Consider the following 18605-nt stretch of genomic DNA (forward strand, 5'->3'; position numbering starts at 1 on the left):
AAAAAAGAAGGATGTGACTGCTTCCTACATACACTAAGCTAAACTGATTAGCTTAGTGTGGCATAGCCTATGTAGAAAGAGCTAACACTTCGTGTCGCTTCCTGGTGGCAGCAGCCTATGGCCACTGTCTCTGTTCCCCAATGACAGGAAGAAAAAAAAAATGACATCACATTTCCTTAAGTACATACGCGACCACCGCTTAATACAAAATCCTCCTCACTGTATCATCGCAGTATTCTAGAGTAGCCCCAGTGGTGGGGCGCCAAGCGATAATACATCTTTGACCTAACCGGTCATCAAAACGACAGGAGAATCCCTCCAACTGACAAACATGAAAACATTGGGTGGCTGCATCCCCTAGTGAACTGGACCAGAAAAGGATTTTACAGGGAGTACTCAAAAAATCCTGTTTTCTCGTACATTACATTGGGGGACACAGAACTTGGGACGTCCTAAAGCAGTCGCCAGAGGCATAAACCGAAGAAAGGACATGGTCACACCACACACCTAGTAGCTCCACAGATGCCTGCAACATCTTGCATCCAAGGGAAGAGTATGCAAAAGCAAAGGCGTGCACCTGATAGAACTTGACAAAAAAAAAGTGTGCAACGAAGGACATGCAGCCGCCTTGCACACATGAAAGACAGTAAAGCCCCAACCGCTCTGGTAGAGTGGACAGTTAGCCGTAAAGGGCAAGCCTTGCCAATAGCCATCCAAATCCATAGAGTGATCGTGTCCTTAGAGGCCACCAACCCACTCCGGGGCCCCCTACAGGAGGTTAAACAATAAATCCAGTCTCCATAATAAAGCTGTAAGTGAAATATAAGTCAGCTAGGTTGGGGAGAGAACGCTCCCTTGGCTGGCTGTGCAAAAAGATGGCAGAACAAATGTTCTCAGTCATGTGAAAGGCCGAGACGATCTTGGGCAAAAAGGAGGGCACCGTACAGTGCACCACTCTATCCAGATAAAGAGTCAGTAATGGAGAGCGCATTGACAAAGCTGCCAGCTCAGAGACCTTCCGGATGGAAGCCATCGGTACCAGGAAAACCACCTTCCACAAGAGAAGGGAGACGTCTTGCAAAGGTTCAAATGGATTGTATTGCACAACCTCCAAAACCAAATTGAGATCACATGAAGGAACCGGAGGACAATAAAAAGGTAGTCGTGTGAGCAACCCCCCTGTAGGGAAGTCCTGACATCTTACTTGGAAGACAATAGGCCACTGAATAGAACAGAAAGCGCCGAAACCTGGCCCTTAAAAGGAGCTAAAGGCTAAAGCCTGATCGAGGCCGCCATGGAAAGAACAAAAGAACTCTGGAAAGAGAAACGCAAGGAAGGGAGATTGAGATCCTCACCCCAACTAAAGTAGGTCTTCCAGGTACAATGATAAATGCGAGCTGAGAAATGCTTCCAAGTCTTGAGCATGGTGACAATTAACCTCTCCGACAAACCACATGCCCTCAGCCATGCTGTTTAACGTAGCACCCTTAAATTCTGGTGGCAGAGGTCCCTAAGAGAGGTCAGGATGTAGAAGCAAGGGCCACAGGACGGCGGCCAGTAGTGACACTACGTCCGTGTACCAAAAAAAGACACTGTTAATCTCACACTACCAGGATGGCTGGAATTCCTTCGGCCGTGAGCCGGAGGAGCCGAGGCAGATTTGTCCGTTTTAACTCGCACCGGTTGGCCAGACAAACTACATCCAGTGTAGCAGAAAAAGGAAGATGGCTTTCAACACCATCAAGTTGATGAGGAGGAATTATTCCTGTGGGGACAATAGCCCCTGAGTCGGGAGGATCTAAAATATAACTCCCCACCCCTTGAGACTTGCATCCGTGGAGAGGATCTAGTCAGTTCAGCGGAAGGAAGGAGCGGCCACGGGGTATGTTTGGGGAGGAGATCTACCACCTGAAGGTCAGACGGACAGACAGAAGAGGGAGGACCTGTTGATCCAAGGAATCCGGAGAACGTTTCCACCAGAAGATCAACCGCTGAAGGGGGGGGGGGGGGTGGAACTACACTGCCGTTCAAAAGTTTAGGGTCACTTAGAAATTCACTTGTTTTTGAAAGAAAAGCACAGTTTTTTTCAATGAAGATAACATTAAATTAATCAGAAATACACTCTATACATTGTTAACGTGCTAAAGGACTATTCTAGCTGCAAACGTCTGGTTTTTAATGCAATATCTACATAGGTGTAGAGGCCCATTTCCAGCAACCATCACTCCAGTGTTCTAATGGTACATTGTGTTTGCTAACTGTGTTAGAAGGCTAATGGATGATTAGAAAACACTTGAAAACCCTTGTGCAATTATGTACGCACCGCTGTAAACAGTTTTGCTGTTTAGAGGAGCTATAAAACTGACCTCCCTTTGAGCTAGTTGAGAATCTGGAGCATTACATTTGTGGGTTCGATTAAACTCTCAAAATGGCTAGAAAAAGAGAGCTTTCATGTGAAACTCGACAGTCTATTCTTGTTCTTAGAAATGAAGGTTATTCCATGCGAGAAATTGCCAAGAAACTGAAGATTTCCTACAACGGTGTGTACTACTCCCTTCAGAGGACAGCACAAACAGGCTCTAACCAGAGTAGAAAGAGAAATGGGAGGCCCCACTACACAACTGAGCAACAAGACAAGTACATTAGAGTCTCAAGTATGAGAAATAGACGCCTCACAGGTCCTCAACTGGCAGCTTCATTAAATAGTACCCACAAAACGCCAGTGTCAACGTCTACAGTGAAGAGGTGACTCCGGGATGCTGGCCTTCAGGGCAGAGGGGCAAAGAAAAAGCCATATCTGAGACGGGCTATTAAAAAGGAAAAGATTAATATCGGCAAAAGCACACAGACATTGGACAGAGGAAGATTGGAAAAAAAAGTGTTATAGACAGACGAATCAAAGTTTGAGGTGTTTGGATCACACAGAAGAACATTTGTGAGATGCAGAACAACTGAAAAGATGCTGGAAGAGTGCCTGACGCCATCTGTCAAGCATGGTGGAGGTAAAGTGGGAGATTTGTACAAGGTAAAAGGGATTTTGAATAAGGAAGGCTATCATGCCATTTTGCAACGCCATGCCATACCCTGTGGACAGCGCTTGATTGGAGCCAATGTCATCCTACAACAGGACAATGACCCAAAGCACACCAACAAATTATGCAAGAACTAATTAGGGAAGAAGCAGGCAGGTGGTATTCTATCTGTAATGGAGTGGCCAGCGCAGTCACCAAATCTCAACCCCATAGAGCTGTTGTGGGTGCAGCTTGACCGTATGGTACGCAAGAAGTGCCCATCAAGCCAATAAAACTTGTGGGAGGGGCTTCTGGAGGCATGGGGTGAAATTTCTCCCGATTACCTCAGCAAATTAACAGCTAGAATGCCAAAGGTCTGCAATGCTGTAATTGCTGCAAATGGAGCATTCTTTGACGAAAGCAAAGTTTGAAGGAGAAAATTATTATTTCAAATAAAAATCATTATTTCGAACCTTGTCAATGTCTTGACTATATTTTCTAGTCATTTTGCAACTCATTTGATAAATATGAGTGTGAGTTTTCATGGAAAACACAAAATTGTCTGGGTGACCCCAAAATTTTGAACGGTAGCGTACGTGAACGGAATGGCTTTGATTGAAGCTACATTGGTCCAGAGGTCTCTTATGCAAAGGTCGGAGGGAGTTCGTGAAGCCCTCCGTAAAGACTGAACCACTTCCTGAAGAACAGATAATCTTTCCTGGGAAAGGAATACTTTCGCTGACTAAGTGTCGAAGGCCACGCACAGGAAGACAATAGTATGGAGGAGGACAGACATATTTGAAGCGGCTGACAATCCAAACGAATCGCACAAGGTGTCTAGAGTGAAAATCACCCAACACCCCCCCTGATCCGAAGGAGCACCATCACCATAGACCGGATTATGGTGAAAACTCTCGGGGCCAGACTTCTAATGGTTAGTAGGCACTGAAAAGCGCAGGAAACACTAGTGGGACTGGCAAATAAGAATGCGTTAATACACGTCCTTTATGTCCACCGAGGAAAGAAACTTCTTGTTCCATGGAAGCGATGACCGGGCGGAAGGATTCCATACAGAAGTGGCAGACCATGACGAACTCATTGAGATGCTTAAGGTCTAGAATGGGGCAAACCAAGCCGTACTTCAGCATGACAAAAATGTTGGACTAGAACGCCAAAACTCTTCGAGCTGGGGGTACTTGAATAATTACTCTTCAAAGGAGCAGAGCCGATTGCTCAACAGAAAATGGTGGCATACGGAGGAACAATGGACTAGAAGAATTGCTCTGGAGGAAGACTGGTAAATTAGATTTTGTATCCAGAGGATACCACTTCTTTAAACCCAGGCATCCAAAATGTGGGAAAGTCAGACGTCCTTGCAGCACAGAAATCTGGCCCCCAACCACACCGAATAGAGCGGGGCCGCACCTTCATGCAGAGCTGGGCTTACCAGCTCCAGCATTGGCGATCTGAGTCAGTGACCACCAGGAGGGATGAGCTTTGATGGAGGTTTTGGCTTTCAATTCCTGTAAAAGACTGAGTGCTGGAGAACCCATGATGGAAACAAAAACGAGGAACTGTCTTCTTGGCAGGGACGGTCCGCTTGTCTCTGTCCTGGGGAAGGGGATTGCTCTTGCCACCTATGACTTCACACATTATTAAATACAGACTGGAAGAGACAGGAACCTGAAAAAGGAAGTGCAGTCAGGCACCACTTGGAAGCTGTATCTGCAGACCAACATTTCATCCAGGGCATTCTGCATATAGTAATGGTAGTAGCTGAAGCACGAGCCACCAGACCAGCGTGACGAGATGCCTCGCAAAAGTACTTTGATGAGTTAGACAGGTGATGGGAAAGATCAACTAATTCCTCCTGAAGAGCCCTGGAGAGGAGACCATGACAAATTTGACATGGCCATTCAGTAGTAGCTTTGCTGACCCAGGTTAAGGCAAAAATAGGATGTAAGAAATAGCCAGTAGCCGGAAAGGCTGACAGCAAAGGACTACACGCAGTGGTCCAGAGGATCTCTGAACGAAGTTGTATCCATCATACGTAAAGTAGTAGTCTTTGGCCAGGCGGAAGACCGGAGGGTACACAGACTGTGACTAATCCAACTTGGAAGAGACCCATTCCTGAAAGAGGTCCATAACATCCAACCGGCTAGAGTGAGTGAACTTCTTGCCCGGGTGTTTCCATACTTTTGAAACTACGTCCTCAAGTTCGAAATTCAAAGGAAAAACTTCCTGAGACTTGATGCTGAATGAAGGAAACCGAATCAGGTGAAGGAGTAGGTACCGCTTCAGGTGACCTGTATGTAAGGTGTCACAAACCTCCTAAGGCCTAGTGCACACTTCAGTCTTTTTCTTCAGGGTGCTAGCACCCTGACCCATTAATTTCAATGGGGCCATGCACACTTATGTTTTTTTTACGGTCCCATTGCTCCGTTCCGACAAAAGTAGAGCATGTCCTACTTTGGTCCGAGATTCCGAGAACGTGAGGCCCATGCAAGTCAATGGGGCCGTACATAAAACCTGAAGGCACACGGAAGGCATCTGTGTGCCGAAGCCGTTGCCTAGCAACAGCCGGGCGGGCAGAAGTACATTACAGATATCACAAGATGGCGCTGCCGGCTACAGCCGGCAAATAATGGTGCCCATTAAAGTAATAATTGCATGGGACCCCGAAAATGAGCATGCCAAGTGGAGTCCAGCAGGCACCATGCAATTACTGTATGTACAAGCGGAGGCTCCTATATGGGGGACCAGCTGGGCAATACACACTACCATGGTTTCCACGGTACGTGCATTGTCTGAGAAAAACAAAAAAGGGAAGAAAAAAAACTAAACATTATGAAAGGTAAAGACTGGACACTAAGCCAAGACTGAATTAGCTCAATGTTTGTAGGTGGGGTATATCCTGTATGAGCGGCTACAATTTTGAATTAGTAATGATAGCATATACCCATGGTCTGTGTCCCTCAATGTAACGAGAACTCCCTTTCAGTAGATCAGTGAAAGGGTTTTAGCTATATTAGATTGCCCCATTTAAATTCTCAACATACATATTTCATACATGTCTTGAAAGCTTTGGTTCTAGTAATATTCTGCAATTTGGTACTTACTTTGCCTTCATCCCAGGCTTCACTTCAACTGTTTTATCAGATGCATGAACAACACGCACAGTCACTTCTCCAGCCTCAGTATTTGCTTGTCTGCGCAGAAACTCATTAACCCGGTTCTCCAAAAAAGTGCCTAACCTTGTAGTTGGCAGCCCTATGGGAAAAGAAAACAAATGTTAAAGGCATGGTGTCGCCCCAAAAACATGTTTTTTTTTTAAAATTTAAACATTTAGTGTGTGGGTGATAAAACATTGTTCAAATTTTTTTTATTTTTTTCGCGAGTCAGGAAATATTATAAATTTTTTCAAATTTATAATACTACCCATTTTTGGTCACTAGATGGAGCTGTTTGGAGCTAGTTCCCAAAATTGCAGCATTGCAACATTGGGTTAAAAGCTATCGCTCTAGTGAGCGCTCAGCATCCCCCCCTCCTTTATCCTGGCTAGTGCCGGGATAAACGAGGGGTTTGAAAGGTTTAACCTGCTACACTGTGCGTCGCCATTTTTTGAGGTAACCCACAGTGTAGTAGGTTTACATGCAGTAGTAAACACACACAAACACTAACATACATTGAAATCGCTTACCTGCTCCTGCCGCCGCGGCCCGTCCGCTCCCTTTGCTGCCGCTGTTCCATGTGCACTTGTCCGGAAGCCGCGACCGGAAGTAGTAATATTACTGTCCGGCCGCGACTTCCGGTCCACAGGAAAATGGCGCCGGACGGCGCCAATTTCGAATAGGACTGTGTGGGAGCGGCGCATGCGCAGTTCCCACACAGACGCCGTACACGGCAGTCAATGGGACGGGAGCCGTTCGCAGTCCCTATGGGACTGTGGCTGCCGTATTCCATGTCTGTGTGTGTCGTTAATCGACACACACAGAAATGGAACAAAAAATGGCAGCCCCCATAGGGAAAAAAAAGTGTGAAAAAAAGAAACAGTAAAACACAAACACACAAATGAAAATAAACGTTTATATTAAGGCACTAACATCTTTAACATATTAATAAAATATTTGTGATGACACTGTTCCTTTAAAGTATACCTTCAATTATTTAGAGAACCTATTATAGTGCAGGACTATGTACAATAATGTTTTCGTTTTGAAATAACTTGCATAGCAGATGTCTTTAAATAGCAACATATACTTCTCATAACTAAGTATTAGCAGAAAGGAGACGTAGCAGGGTGCTCTATGTTCCCATCTCCTAGCAGACAGAGCAGGACACTGACTCCCAATGCTTACTTATGAGGCGTGTTTTTACTTTTTACCAACTGAGCGTTGTACAGAGAAGTGTATGAATGACGCTGACCAATCAGTGTCATACACCTCTCATTGTTCCAGCCCAGCTTCTTTCACTACACAATCACACTGTGCTGTGGATCATGCTGGGCTGGAACAATGAGAAGTGTATGATGCCGATTGGTCAGCGTCATACACTTCTCTGGACAACGCCCAGTTGGTAAAAAGTAAAAACACGCCCAGTTGTCTATTTAGAAACTAATTAGCATAAATCTAAAATTGCTCATAACTTGCTCAAAAACGATCGTTTTTCAAAATAAAAACCACTGCTGTTATCTACATTACAGCGCCAACCAGATTATGTAGGAGATAGGGCACTTATGTGGTGACAGCGCCTCTATAAACCACTACAAAAGATAAGTCAGACAATCAGAGCTTTCTCCCAAACACACTTACTTTTAGCAGAAAACTTGTTCTCTTTTCTGGTCCGACCAGTTTTCTTTAAGCAGCCTTCACACACAAAACTGCAGTTTGGAAGAGAATTGACAATCAGAAAACCGAAAATAAAAACAAAAACACTAGTTTAACCACAAGTGACAAACGTTTAATCCCACTGCCTGCAATATAAAAGGTAAAACAAATTGTTATACCTTATATGGGGCCAACAGTTTCCACAACGCTTAACAAAGCAAATATTAATGGTCAAAATGCAAGTTATTTAACAATAAAACGGCTGTTATAAAAGTTCAAATTTTTGTTTAATATAAATAAAAAGATTTCTAAATCATATTAACCCCAAAGGCCTGGTTCACATTGTGTTGGAAGCTCCGTTAGGGGCCTCCGTCGCATATCCGGCTGAGATTACTGGAAACAATAGTGCAGCATGCTGCGCTATTTCCGTTAAAACCAGACACCCCGACGGAACCCATTAAAGGGGTTATCTGGAGAACAAAGATTGCATTGCAATAATATATTTATGTGAAACTAAGTAACTTGCTAATATACTTTAATTTAAAATTCTGTACTAAATGGTGCCGTTCAAACCTTGTGAATTGTTCCCTGAAGTGCTGGAGCTTTTCTAAAAATGATGACGTTCCGACACGGCTCCACGTGACCGACAATGACATCGGCAGCAGTACTGGAGTGCCCGAGCAGAGCATCAGCTGATCCCCTGCTCGGGAACTCCAGCGATAGGAAAGCCCTGAGGTCAGTGACCATATATGGACAGGGACGTCAGGAGCAGAGCTGGAGTCCCCAGGAAGAGCATTAGCTGATGCTCTGCTCAGGGACTCCAGTACTACAGTGACGTGGGCAGAAATGCTAGAATCCCCAGGCAGAGAATCAGCTGATGCTCTGCTTGGGGACTCCAGTACTGCTGCCGACGTCACTGTCCATATATGGACAGTGATGTTGGTAGAAGTGTGTTAGTCCCCAAGCAGAGCATCAGCTGATGTTCTGCTAGGGAGTTCCAGTGTAGGAAACCCCTGAATTGACCTAATATGGATGTCGGGAGCAGTGCTGGAGTCCCGAGCAAAGCGCTAGTGGATTGCGCTGCACAGGACTCAAGCAATAGACAATGTGACAGCCCCTTGTGGTTAGGTTTACGAACAGCATATGAAGCAAGCCCTCAGTCACGTGGGGCTGTGTCAGAGCATCATCATTTTTAGCAAAGCTCCAGCATTTCCGGGAACAATTCACGAGGTTTAAACAGCACCATTTAGTACAGAGTTTTAAGATAAAGTATATTAGTAAGTAACTTTGTTTCACATAAAAATATGCAATGCAATTTCTGGTCTCCGGATAACCCCTTTAAAGTAAATGGATTCAGTCGGCAGCTAGAGGTGTACGTAGTGCAACAGAACAGTCATTTCTGGTTTTGACTTGTTTTGCTCCGGGTCTGAACCCAGCCCTAGAGACCAGCCTATTTTATGACCAAGCTATTTATTTATTTTTTCGTGTTTCCATTGTTGCATTCAAAGAGATTTGCCTTTGCTATTTTTCCCCATCAACAGCTGTATGAAGACTTGTTTTTTGCGGCAGTTGTATTTTTTTTTAAATGGCACCATTTTGGAATGCATATTAATTTATTGATTAACTTTAATTAACTTTTGTTGAGTGGGGGATTGAAAAAAAAAATACAAAATAACCCCCCAGAAAATTCACCACACTTTTTTGTATTATAAATTTACACCATCTACCGTGTGGTATGAACAGTAACTTTATTCTGTGGGTCGTTACGATTACGGCGATACAAAATTTATATTTTTCTGCATTTTAGTGCTTTTGCACAAAAAAAACAAGTTTTTAAGCATTTGTTTTTGTGTCACTATATTCTAAGAGCCATAACTTTCTTTTTTGCCAATGTAGCTGTATGAAGGCTAATTTTTTGCGGGACGACTTTGTACCCCAAAATGGTACTTACAACTTTTTGATTGCTTTTTTAATCACATTTTTGGGAAGGCAGGATGAATCGAAAACAGCAATTCTGGCATTGTTTTTTATGTCGTTCACCATGCGGGTTAAATACCATAATGGTTTCATAGTTCAGGCAATACCAATATGTAGCTTCCTAATTATTTCCATAATAAAGCATTTTGTAAATGGAAAACACAGAATTTTTTGAGTACTCACCGGAAAATTGTTTTCTTGCACAATTTATTGGGGGACACTGACCGTGGCATATGCAGTTGCCACTAGAAGGCTTGACAATAAGAAATAAAAAAAGTAGTCCTTCCTAACGGATATACCCTGCCCACAAACATTGAACTATTCAGTCTGTCTGCAAGCAGTAGAAGAAGCACAGACAAGGTAAGAGGTATGTGATACACTAGAGGAGAATCCCTCAAACTGACAACCATGAACAAAAAAACCTTGAAAATACAATGCATGGGAGCAGTGACCACCAATGAACTGGCCGAGAATAGGATTTTACAGCGAGTATTGAAAAAATCCTATTTTCTCGTTCGTTACATTGGGAGGACACATACCGTGGGACGTTTTAGCGCAGTCCCCAGGGGTGAGAACAGAACAACACAACAGAACATGGTCCACTAATTCACAGATGTCTAAGACCTTGCGACCTAGGGAAGTGTCTGCAGAAGCAAAGGTGTGCACCTCGTAGAACTTGACAAAAAGTGTGCAAAGACGACCATGTGGACGCTTTGCAAATTAAAGGGCAGACACCGATGGCGCATAGCCCAGGAAGGGTCAACCACTCTGGTAGTGTGCTATGACCCCAAAATGGGGACCCTTACCATGAACCCATCCAGGAAGCAGTGGTGGCATTAGAGGCCACTAACCCCTTCCTGGGACCCTCCAGGAGAATGAACAGGGAATATCACCTCTCTAAAAAAAAAAATGATAGAACGGAAAGCCCGTAAGGCACGGCCGACATTCAGGTTGTAGAGCACCGCCTTGTCTTGATGAGGAGTCAGAAATGGAAAATGGCAATAGAGCCGCCAAATCGCAGACCCTCCGGATGGAGGGCACAGTCACCAGGAGAAACAATTTTCAGGACAGAAAACGAAGGGAGATGTCTCTCAAGGGCTCAAAGGCAGCAGACTAAGACATCCAGTTCGAGATCCTAAGAGGGAATCGGACAACGATAAGGAGAGACAGCATGAGCAACCCCCTGCAAAAAAGCCTCGTCAACAGCCTTAGATGCAAATAGGCGATCAAACAAGATAAAAAGTGCAGATACCTGCCGCTTCAGGTAGCCAAGTGCCAAAACATGATCCAGACCACCCTATAGAAAGGAGGGAATTCTGGATAGAGAAAAATGCAAGGGGGAAAGCTTGCAATCCTCAAAGTCAACCTCAGCCACTCTGTTAAATGTAGCAACCTTAAAATCTGGTAGAAGGTCCATGACAGAAAGGGCCAGGACGAGCAGGCAAGGGCCACGGGACATCGGCCAACAGAGAAACAAGGTCCGCAAACCAACAACAGCGCAGCCCATCAGAATGACCGAAATCCTATCTGCCTTGAGCAGCAGGAGGAGCCGTGGCAGGAGAGGTAGATTAGGAAAGACCTACAGGAAACAGAAGTCGGAACACTGCACCACGAGAGCTTCCACGGCCCAGGCCTCCAGATCTTATGCTTAGTAGATGAAACAGGGAACCTGGCGATTGAACCTGGTGACCATCAGGTCCTCACCCGGGTGACCCCACGTAAAACATTTGGTCGAAGACATCCTGGTCAAGAGACCACTCCTTGGTATCCACCTTTTCGCAAAATTCGAAAACACGCAACCCAGTTATCAACCCACGGGAATGTGTACTACCGTCAGCTTCCATCCAGGCCAGAATCTTTGTGGCCCCAGCTGTAGCCGCATTGCTGCCCTGTTGATTCAGATGAGCCACAGCTATGGCATGGTCTGTTTGACCATGTCCGGACCGTGACTGTCTAGTGCAGCAGGCACAGAAAAATGCCTCTCAATTTCAGAAGGTTGATGGTACGGGAGGATTCCTGTGGAGACCACTGCCCCTTAGACACGAGGTTGCGAAAGTTGTCCCCCATTCCTTGAGACTGGCATCCGTGGTGACGATTAGCCAGTTCTATGGAAGGAAGAACCGACCCCGGGTGACAGCTGGGGAAGAGAGCCACCACCAAAGTGAGTGACTGACTGCGAGGGGAACGGTGAACTTCAGATAGAGAATCCAAGGATCAGTTCCACCAGAAGATCATCGCCCATTACCCACATGCAGAAGCGAAATGAAGACTGAATAGCCATCTGTAAAGAACAAATTCCGGCCTGAATCAATAGACGCTCTGGAGAAAGGAAAACCTCCGCAGATAGAATTTCGAATGCGACCCCCAAAAATTCAATCTGCTGGGATGGGGACAGGCAATATATGGATCTGTTGACATACCAACAAAACAGACTAGGAAAGTGTATCCTAAAGGGGGACTTGATCAGGATGTTGGCCAGGTACGGGGTGACTGACACCCCCTGATGCGAACGAGTGCCAACACAACATAGAGAATCTTTGGAAAGACCCTCAGGGCCGTGGCCAGACCAAAGGGAAGGGTTATAAAAAGGACTCTCTCACAAAGCGCAGGTACCACTGGCGAGATTGGCAAATAGTAACATGTAGATACGCGTCCTTGATGTCCACCGAGGAAACAAATTCCCCCTGGTTTATGGAAGAAATGACAGTCTCAAGATTCCATCCGAAATTGACAAACACCGAACATGTCTATTGAGATATTTGAGGTCCAGGATGGGCCGAACGGAGAAGTCCTTTTTTGAAGTCCTTTGGTTCGAGTTTACTTGAATGATGACCCCCATGAAGGTTGATTGCTTAAAAAAAGGCTGCCGTCCTGGAGGGAGACTGTGGAACAGCGGACCGAAAGAAACGCTCTGAAGGGAGGCTGGCAAATGCAATCTTGTATCCTGAGGACACAACCTCCAGAACCAAAGCATTCGAAATGTGAGAGAGCCAGAAGTCCTTGAAGTACAGAAGCCTGCCCCCCACTCGAGATAAAATCGAGTGGGGGCGCACCTTCAGGCGGAAGTGACCTTCCTTGTCAGCTCCAGCCTATGCAGGTGGAAGCCGGGGTTACCAGGAGAGGCGAGTCTTGAAAAAAGTTTGGCCTTCTGATCCTGGTGAGGCTGTTAAGATGCGGTTTTGGAGTACCCAAGAAAGGAGAGAAAACGAGTGCCCACCCTCTTAATCAGAGCAGTTTGTTTGACCCTGTTTTGAGTAAAAATGGGTGCTCTTGCCACCTGTAGCCTCTGATATAATTTCGTCCAATCCAGGTCCAAAGAAACGGGACCTTGCAAAAAGGAGCGCAGTCATTAACCACTTGGAAGCTGTATCAGCAGACCAAGCTTGAAGCCAGGTAGTCCTGCAAATGGCAACAGAAGAGAGAGGCTCGAACTACCAGACAGGAATAGTCAAGGTAAGTCTCACGCAGATACTTGATACTAAAATTAGGGAACCAGGAAGGGGAGTACTCAAAAATATCTACTGGAAGCGAGGGTGCCCGTATTATACCAGGACAACACTTCCCCAGCTAAATACCCAAACTGCAAAGGTGCAGAGTGTGGACCAAAAGGGAAATAAGAAACGACACCATTTATCAGTGCGATACTGGCCTGTGCATAAAGAATTGCTTCACGGCGTGTAACACATCTATGGATTTTTTTTACCCCATTATTATATCACCTGACTATGCCCCTGATGTACTCTGCCCAGCTTACATATGCCCCTACATTATAGACTAAAATACCAGTAAAACTCCAAACAAAGCTACTACCAAGCAAAATCCACGCTCCAAAAGCCAAATGGCACTCCCTCCGTACAGAGCCCTACAGCGTGCCCAAACAACAGTTTACTTCCACATATATGGCATCGCCAAACCAGGGAGAACCCTTTAAAGAGACTGTCACCACATTATAAGTGCCCCAACGCCTACATAAGGAGGTGGGCGCTATAATTTAGGTGACAGTAGTGCTTTTTATTTAGAAAAACGATCCAATTTTACCACGTTAGGAGCGATTTTAGTTTTATGCTAATTCGTTTCTTAATGCCCAAGTGGGCGTGTTTTTACTTTAGACCAAGTGGGCGTTGTACAGAGGAGTGTATGACGCTGACCAATCAGCGTCATGCACTTCTCCCCATTCATTAAGTCAGCGCATAGCAACACTGCGTTGTTCACTATGTGCTGTCTTATATTAGACAGTGAATAGTCATTCCTTCAAGCCAGGACGGGATGTCTATTCACAATCCCTGCACTTCGTTAACATTTGTTTGGTACTTACAGCAGAGCAAGCGTAATCTCGCTGTAAATGACAGGTTACAGCGAGATTACGCTTGCTCTGCTGTAAGTACCACAGAAACTATACGGAAGTGTCGGGATTGTGAATACACATCCCGTCCTGGCTGGAAGGAATGTCTTCACTGTCTAAACACTTCAGTAACGTTAATATGTCAGTATAAGACAGCACATAGCGAACAACGCAGTGTCACTATGCGCTGACTAAGAAGGTCAGCGTCATACACTCCGCTGTACAACACCCACATGGTTTAAAGTAAAAACATGCCCACTTGGGCATTAAGAAACGAATTAGCATAAAGCTAAAATCACTCCTAACGTGGTAAAAATAGATTGTTTTTCTAAATAAAAAGCACTGCTGTCACCAACATTATAGCGCCCATCTCCTTATGTAGGAGATAGGGCACTTATAATGTGGTGACAGAGTCTCTAACAAATTTTGGCACTACATATTTGCCACTGAAATGGCATATATAGGGAAACATTTCTATTTTTACTTTGCACCATCCGCAGTGCAATAATTTATGGAAAAGACCTGTGGGGTGAAAATGCTCACTACACCCCTTAATAAATGCCTTGAGGGGTGCAGTTTCCAAAATGGAGTCACTTCTCAGGGGTTTCTTTTATTATTTCCAAAAAGAGCCTCTGCAATTGGGAACCAATACTTCGTAAGTCGCCAAATTAGGCATCAATGTCACATGGTACTCTTTCACTCCTGAGCCCTGTCGATCGTCCAGGCAAAAGATTAGGGCCACATGTAGGGTGTTTCTAAAACCAGGAAACACAGCATAATAATTAGAGAGCTGCCTTTTCATGGTGGCACAAGCTGGGCATATTGGAATATCTATGGAAACCACCTGCAGCGTTAAACATGCTCAACTACACCCCTAGATGAATACCTTGAAGGGTGTAGTTTCCAAAATAGGGTCACTTCTAGGGGGTTTCCACTGTTTTGGTCCCACATGGGCTTTGCAAATGCTACATAGCGACCAGAAACCAATCCAGCAAAATCTGCACTCCACAAGCGAAATAGTACTCTTTTCCTTCTGAGCCCTACAGCACTCTTTTCCTTCTGAGCCCTACTGTGTGCCCAAACAGCAGTTTATGACCACATATGGGGTATTGCCGTACTCAGGAGAAATTGCTTTACAAATGTTGGGGTGCTTTTTCTCCTTTTATTTGTTGAGAAAATGTAGATTTAGCTCAAACTTTTTTTTAAATAAAATGAAAAATACGTTTATTTTATTTTCACTGCCCTATTCTAATAAAAATTATAAAACACCTGTGGGGTCAAAATGCTTACTACACCCCCAGATAAATTCCTCAAGGGGTGTAGTTTCCCAAATAAAGTAACTTTTGGGGAGTTTCAACTGTTTTGGTCGCAAATGCGACATGGTGCCAAGCAGCCAATCCAGCAAAATTTGCGCTCCAAAAGCAAAATCGCGCGCCTTCCCTTCTAAGCTCTGTCGTGTGCCCGAACGGCAGTTTATGACCACATGAGGTATTTCTATACTCTGGAGAAGTTTCTGTACAAATGTTGGGGGGCTTTTTCTTCTTTATTCCTTATGGAAGTAGATTATTTTTTGACATCTTACAGGAAAAAATTTAAACATTTTCACGTCCAAATTCTAATAAAATCTATAAACCACCTGTGGGTCCAAAACGCTCACTACACCCCTAGATTAATTCCGTGTGGGGCGTAGTTTCCAAAATGGTCTTTTTGGGGTGTTTCTTTTTTTTGGCATCACAAGACCTCATCAAACCGGATATGGTGCCTAAAATATAATCTAATAAAAACAAGGCCCCAAAATCCACTAGGTGCTCCTTTGCTTCTGAGGCTGGTGCCTCAGTCCATTAGCCCACTAGAGCCACATGTGGGATGTTTCTAAAAACTGCAGAATCTGGGCAATAAATATTGAGCTGCGTTTCTCTTGTAAAACCTTCTGTGTTACAAAAAAAAATATGAATTAAAAAAAGAATTTCTGGGAAAATCCCCAGAAATTTGTAAATTTCACCTCTACGTTGCTTTAATTCTTGTGAAACGCCTAAAGATTTAAGAAACTTTCTAAATGCTGTTTTGAATACTTTGAGGGGTACAGTTTTTAAGATGGGTTAATTTATGGGGGATTTCTAATATATAAAGCCATCAAAACCACTTCAGAACTGAACTGGTCCATGACAAAATAGGCTTTTGAAGTTTTCTTGAAAACGTGAGAAATTGCAGCTAAAGTTCTAAGCCTTGTAACGTCCTAGAAAAATAAAAGGACGTTCAAAAAAATGATGCAAACAGAGTAGACATATGGGAAATGTTGACTAGTAACTATTTTGTGTGGTATTACGATCAGTTTTACAAGCAGATATATTTTTTTTAAAAAAAGAAACAATTTTGGGTGTTTTTCACAAATAAATATTGAATTTATCGACTAAATGTTTTCATTAACAAAGTCCAATATACAGGTGCAGTTTTATGCGACGGGTCTCAGTGCGTTTTTCTTTCCAGACTTTTCAGATACAACTTTGAGGCGGAAATGCAAGATAAATTAACATGCTGTGGATTTTGAGATACGCACCACAAGTCAATTTACGCACTGCAGGTCAAAAATTCTGAAAAGTGTAAACGAGATTACATGAAGTCTCATTTACTTTGCTGGTGCTGTATTACACGGCAGATTTACCAGGGCATGCGTAATACGCATCATGTGAAGTACATCACAAACATGATGAAAATAGTCTTATTTGATCAGACCCATTTCTACTTTATCAAGAACAAACAAATGGCCATTTAAAGTGGACCATTTTTTTATCATGAAAGCAAGCAACCGCAGAGATTACTAGGAAGATCAATGACATGGAAGAACTCCTTGATGCCGGAATCATTAAAAGAACTAAAATCCTGTAATTAAACGTAAGAATTCACTGATAAGAGATTTGTCAAAAATAATGCAACACAAGTTGAGCAGCTGATCATAGACTTTAGCTTTCATTCAGAAACCTTTGTAAAAAGAAAGCAGCGACCCGTTTAGTTTCTATGGGTAATTTTTTCAAATTTTTTTTCTTGCATCAGTTTTGGTAAATCTTCTCTGTTTATTTAAGTGCCGGGTAAATTAATCTTTGTCTCTTCAAAAAAAGAAGTAGCATTTACAAAAATCCCACAAAGCAAGCGATACATATCAGCAGATTCATCTTTGAACTTTAGTATCTAGAGCCAAAGATTATAAAAGGTGGTTTGACCCCTTTTACATCAGAGCTCCCGTAATGAGCTGTTAAAACCAAGTGCAGCGACCGCCAAGTCCATATTTAGACTGAAGAAGTACAAGGCACCCATTGTAATCAATTGAGCGTGAACAAACCAGGTTCTCTACCGTCTATCACACACACTTGCCCTAATAGTTTAATTAAGGGTCGTCGAAGCAGACAATCCCTTTGTCTCGCAAGGAATCCGTTTTAAAAAGCTGGCAGCCGCTGCAGGGGGAAATGTAGTATTACATGCCAGTCATTCAATGGCCGTCTATGTAATGTATGGACGCACCAAATCAGCAGGAGCCACTCTTAACCCGTTAGTGACCGGCCCATCGTGTTTCTACGTCGGTCACTAACGGGCCTTATTCCGATGCCATAGACTTTTTACGTTGCGGCATCGGAATAAGTTTACAGAGCAGGGAGCTGTCAGATCACCCTGCTCTCAGCTGCTAGAGGCAGCTGAGGGCTGGGAGCGTCCCTGCTCTGCCCTGTGAGATCGATATTAGTATCGATCTCACACGTTTAACCCCTCAGATGCGGTGCTCAATAGTGAGCAGCGCATCTGAGTGGTTTTGGAGAGAGGGAGGGAGCTCCCTCTCTCTCCCACCGAGACCCGGCGATACGATCGCCGAGTGTCTGTGTCTCTAATGGCAGCCGGGGGTCTAATAAAGGCCCCCAGGCTGCCTGGAGTGAATGCCTGCTAGATCATGCCGGAGGCATGACCTAGCAGATGCCTGTCCGTTTTAAACGGACAGGCAGTAATACACTGCAATACAAAAGTATTGCAGTGTATTATAAATGCGATCGCAGAATCGCATATTATAGTCCCCTAATGGGACTAGTAAAAAAGTAAAAAAAAAGTTAAATAAAGTTAATTTTAAAAAAAATGTGAAAAAAATGAAAAACCCAGCTTTTCCCCTTACAAACTGCTTTACTATTAAAAAAACAAAATAAAGTTAAAAAGTTACACATATTTGGTATCGCCGCGTCCGTAACGACCCCGACTATAAATCTATTACATTATTTAACCCGCACGGTGAACGCCGTAAAAAAAATAATAAAAAACTATGGAAAAATTGCTGTTTTCTGTGAATACTGACTTTAAAAAAATGTAATAAAAAGTGATCAAAAAGTCGCATCTACTCCAAAATGGTACCAATAAAAACTACAAGTCGTCCCGCAAAAAAAAAAGCCCTCATACAACCGCATCGGCGAAAAAATA

General features: G+C 43.9%; 1 protein-coding gene across 5 annotated transcripts in view; it reads right to left on the reverse strand.

The window, feature by feature from the left end:
• Positions 1-18605, reverse strand: part of EP300 (EP300 lysine acetyltransferase) — a 136075-nt gene that overhangs the window by 29793 nt on the left and 87677 nt on the right. For all 5 annotated transcript variants that reach the window (XM_075833531.1, XM_075833530.1, XM_075833528.1 and 2 more), the window contains exons 23-24: positions 7823-7890; positions 6131-6281 (exon numbers count right to left, since the gene is read on the reverse strand). In XM_075833531.1, the coding sequence (XP_075689646.1) occupies positions 6131-6281; positions 7823-7890 (219 nt within the window). The remainder of the gene's footprint in view (positions 1-6130; positions 6282-7822; positions 7891-18605) is intronic.

This window comes from Rhinoderma darwinii, chromosome 7 (genome assembly GCF_050947455.1).
Source record: "Rhinoderma darwinii isolate aRhiDar2 chromosome 7, aRhiDar2.hap1, whole genome shotgun sequence".
NCBI lineage: Eukaryota > Metazoa > Chordata > Amphibia > Anura > Rhinodermatidae > Rhinoderma > Rhinoderma darwinii.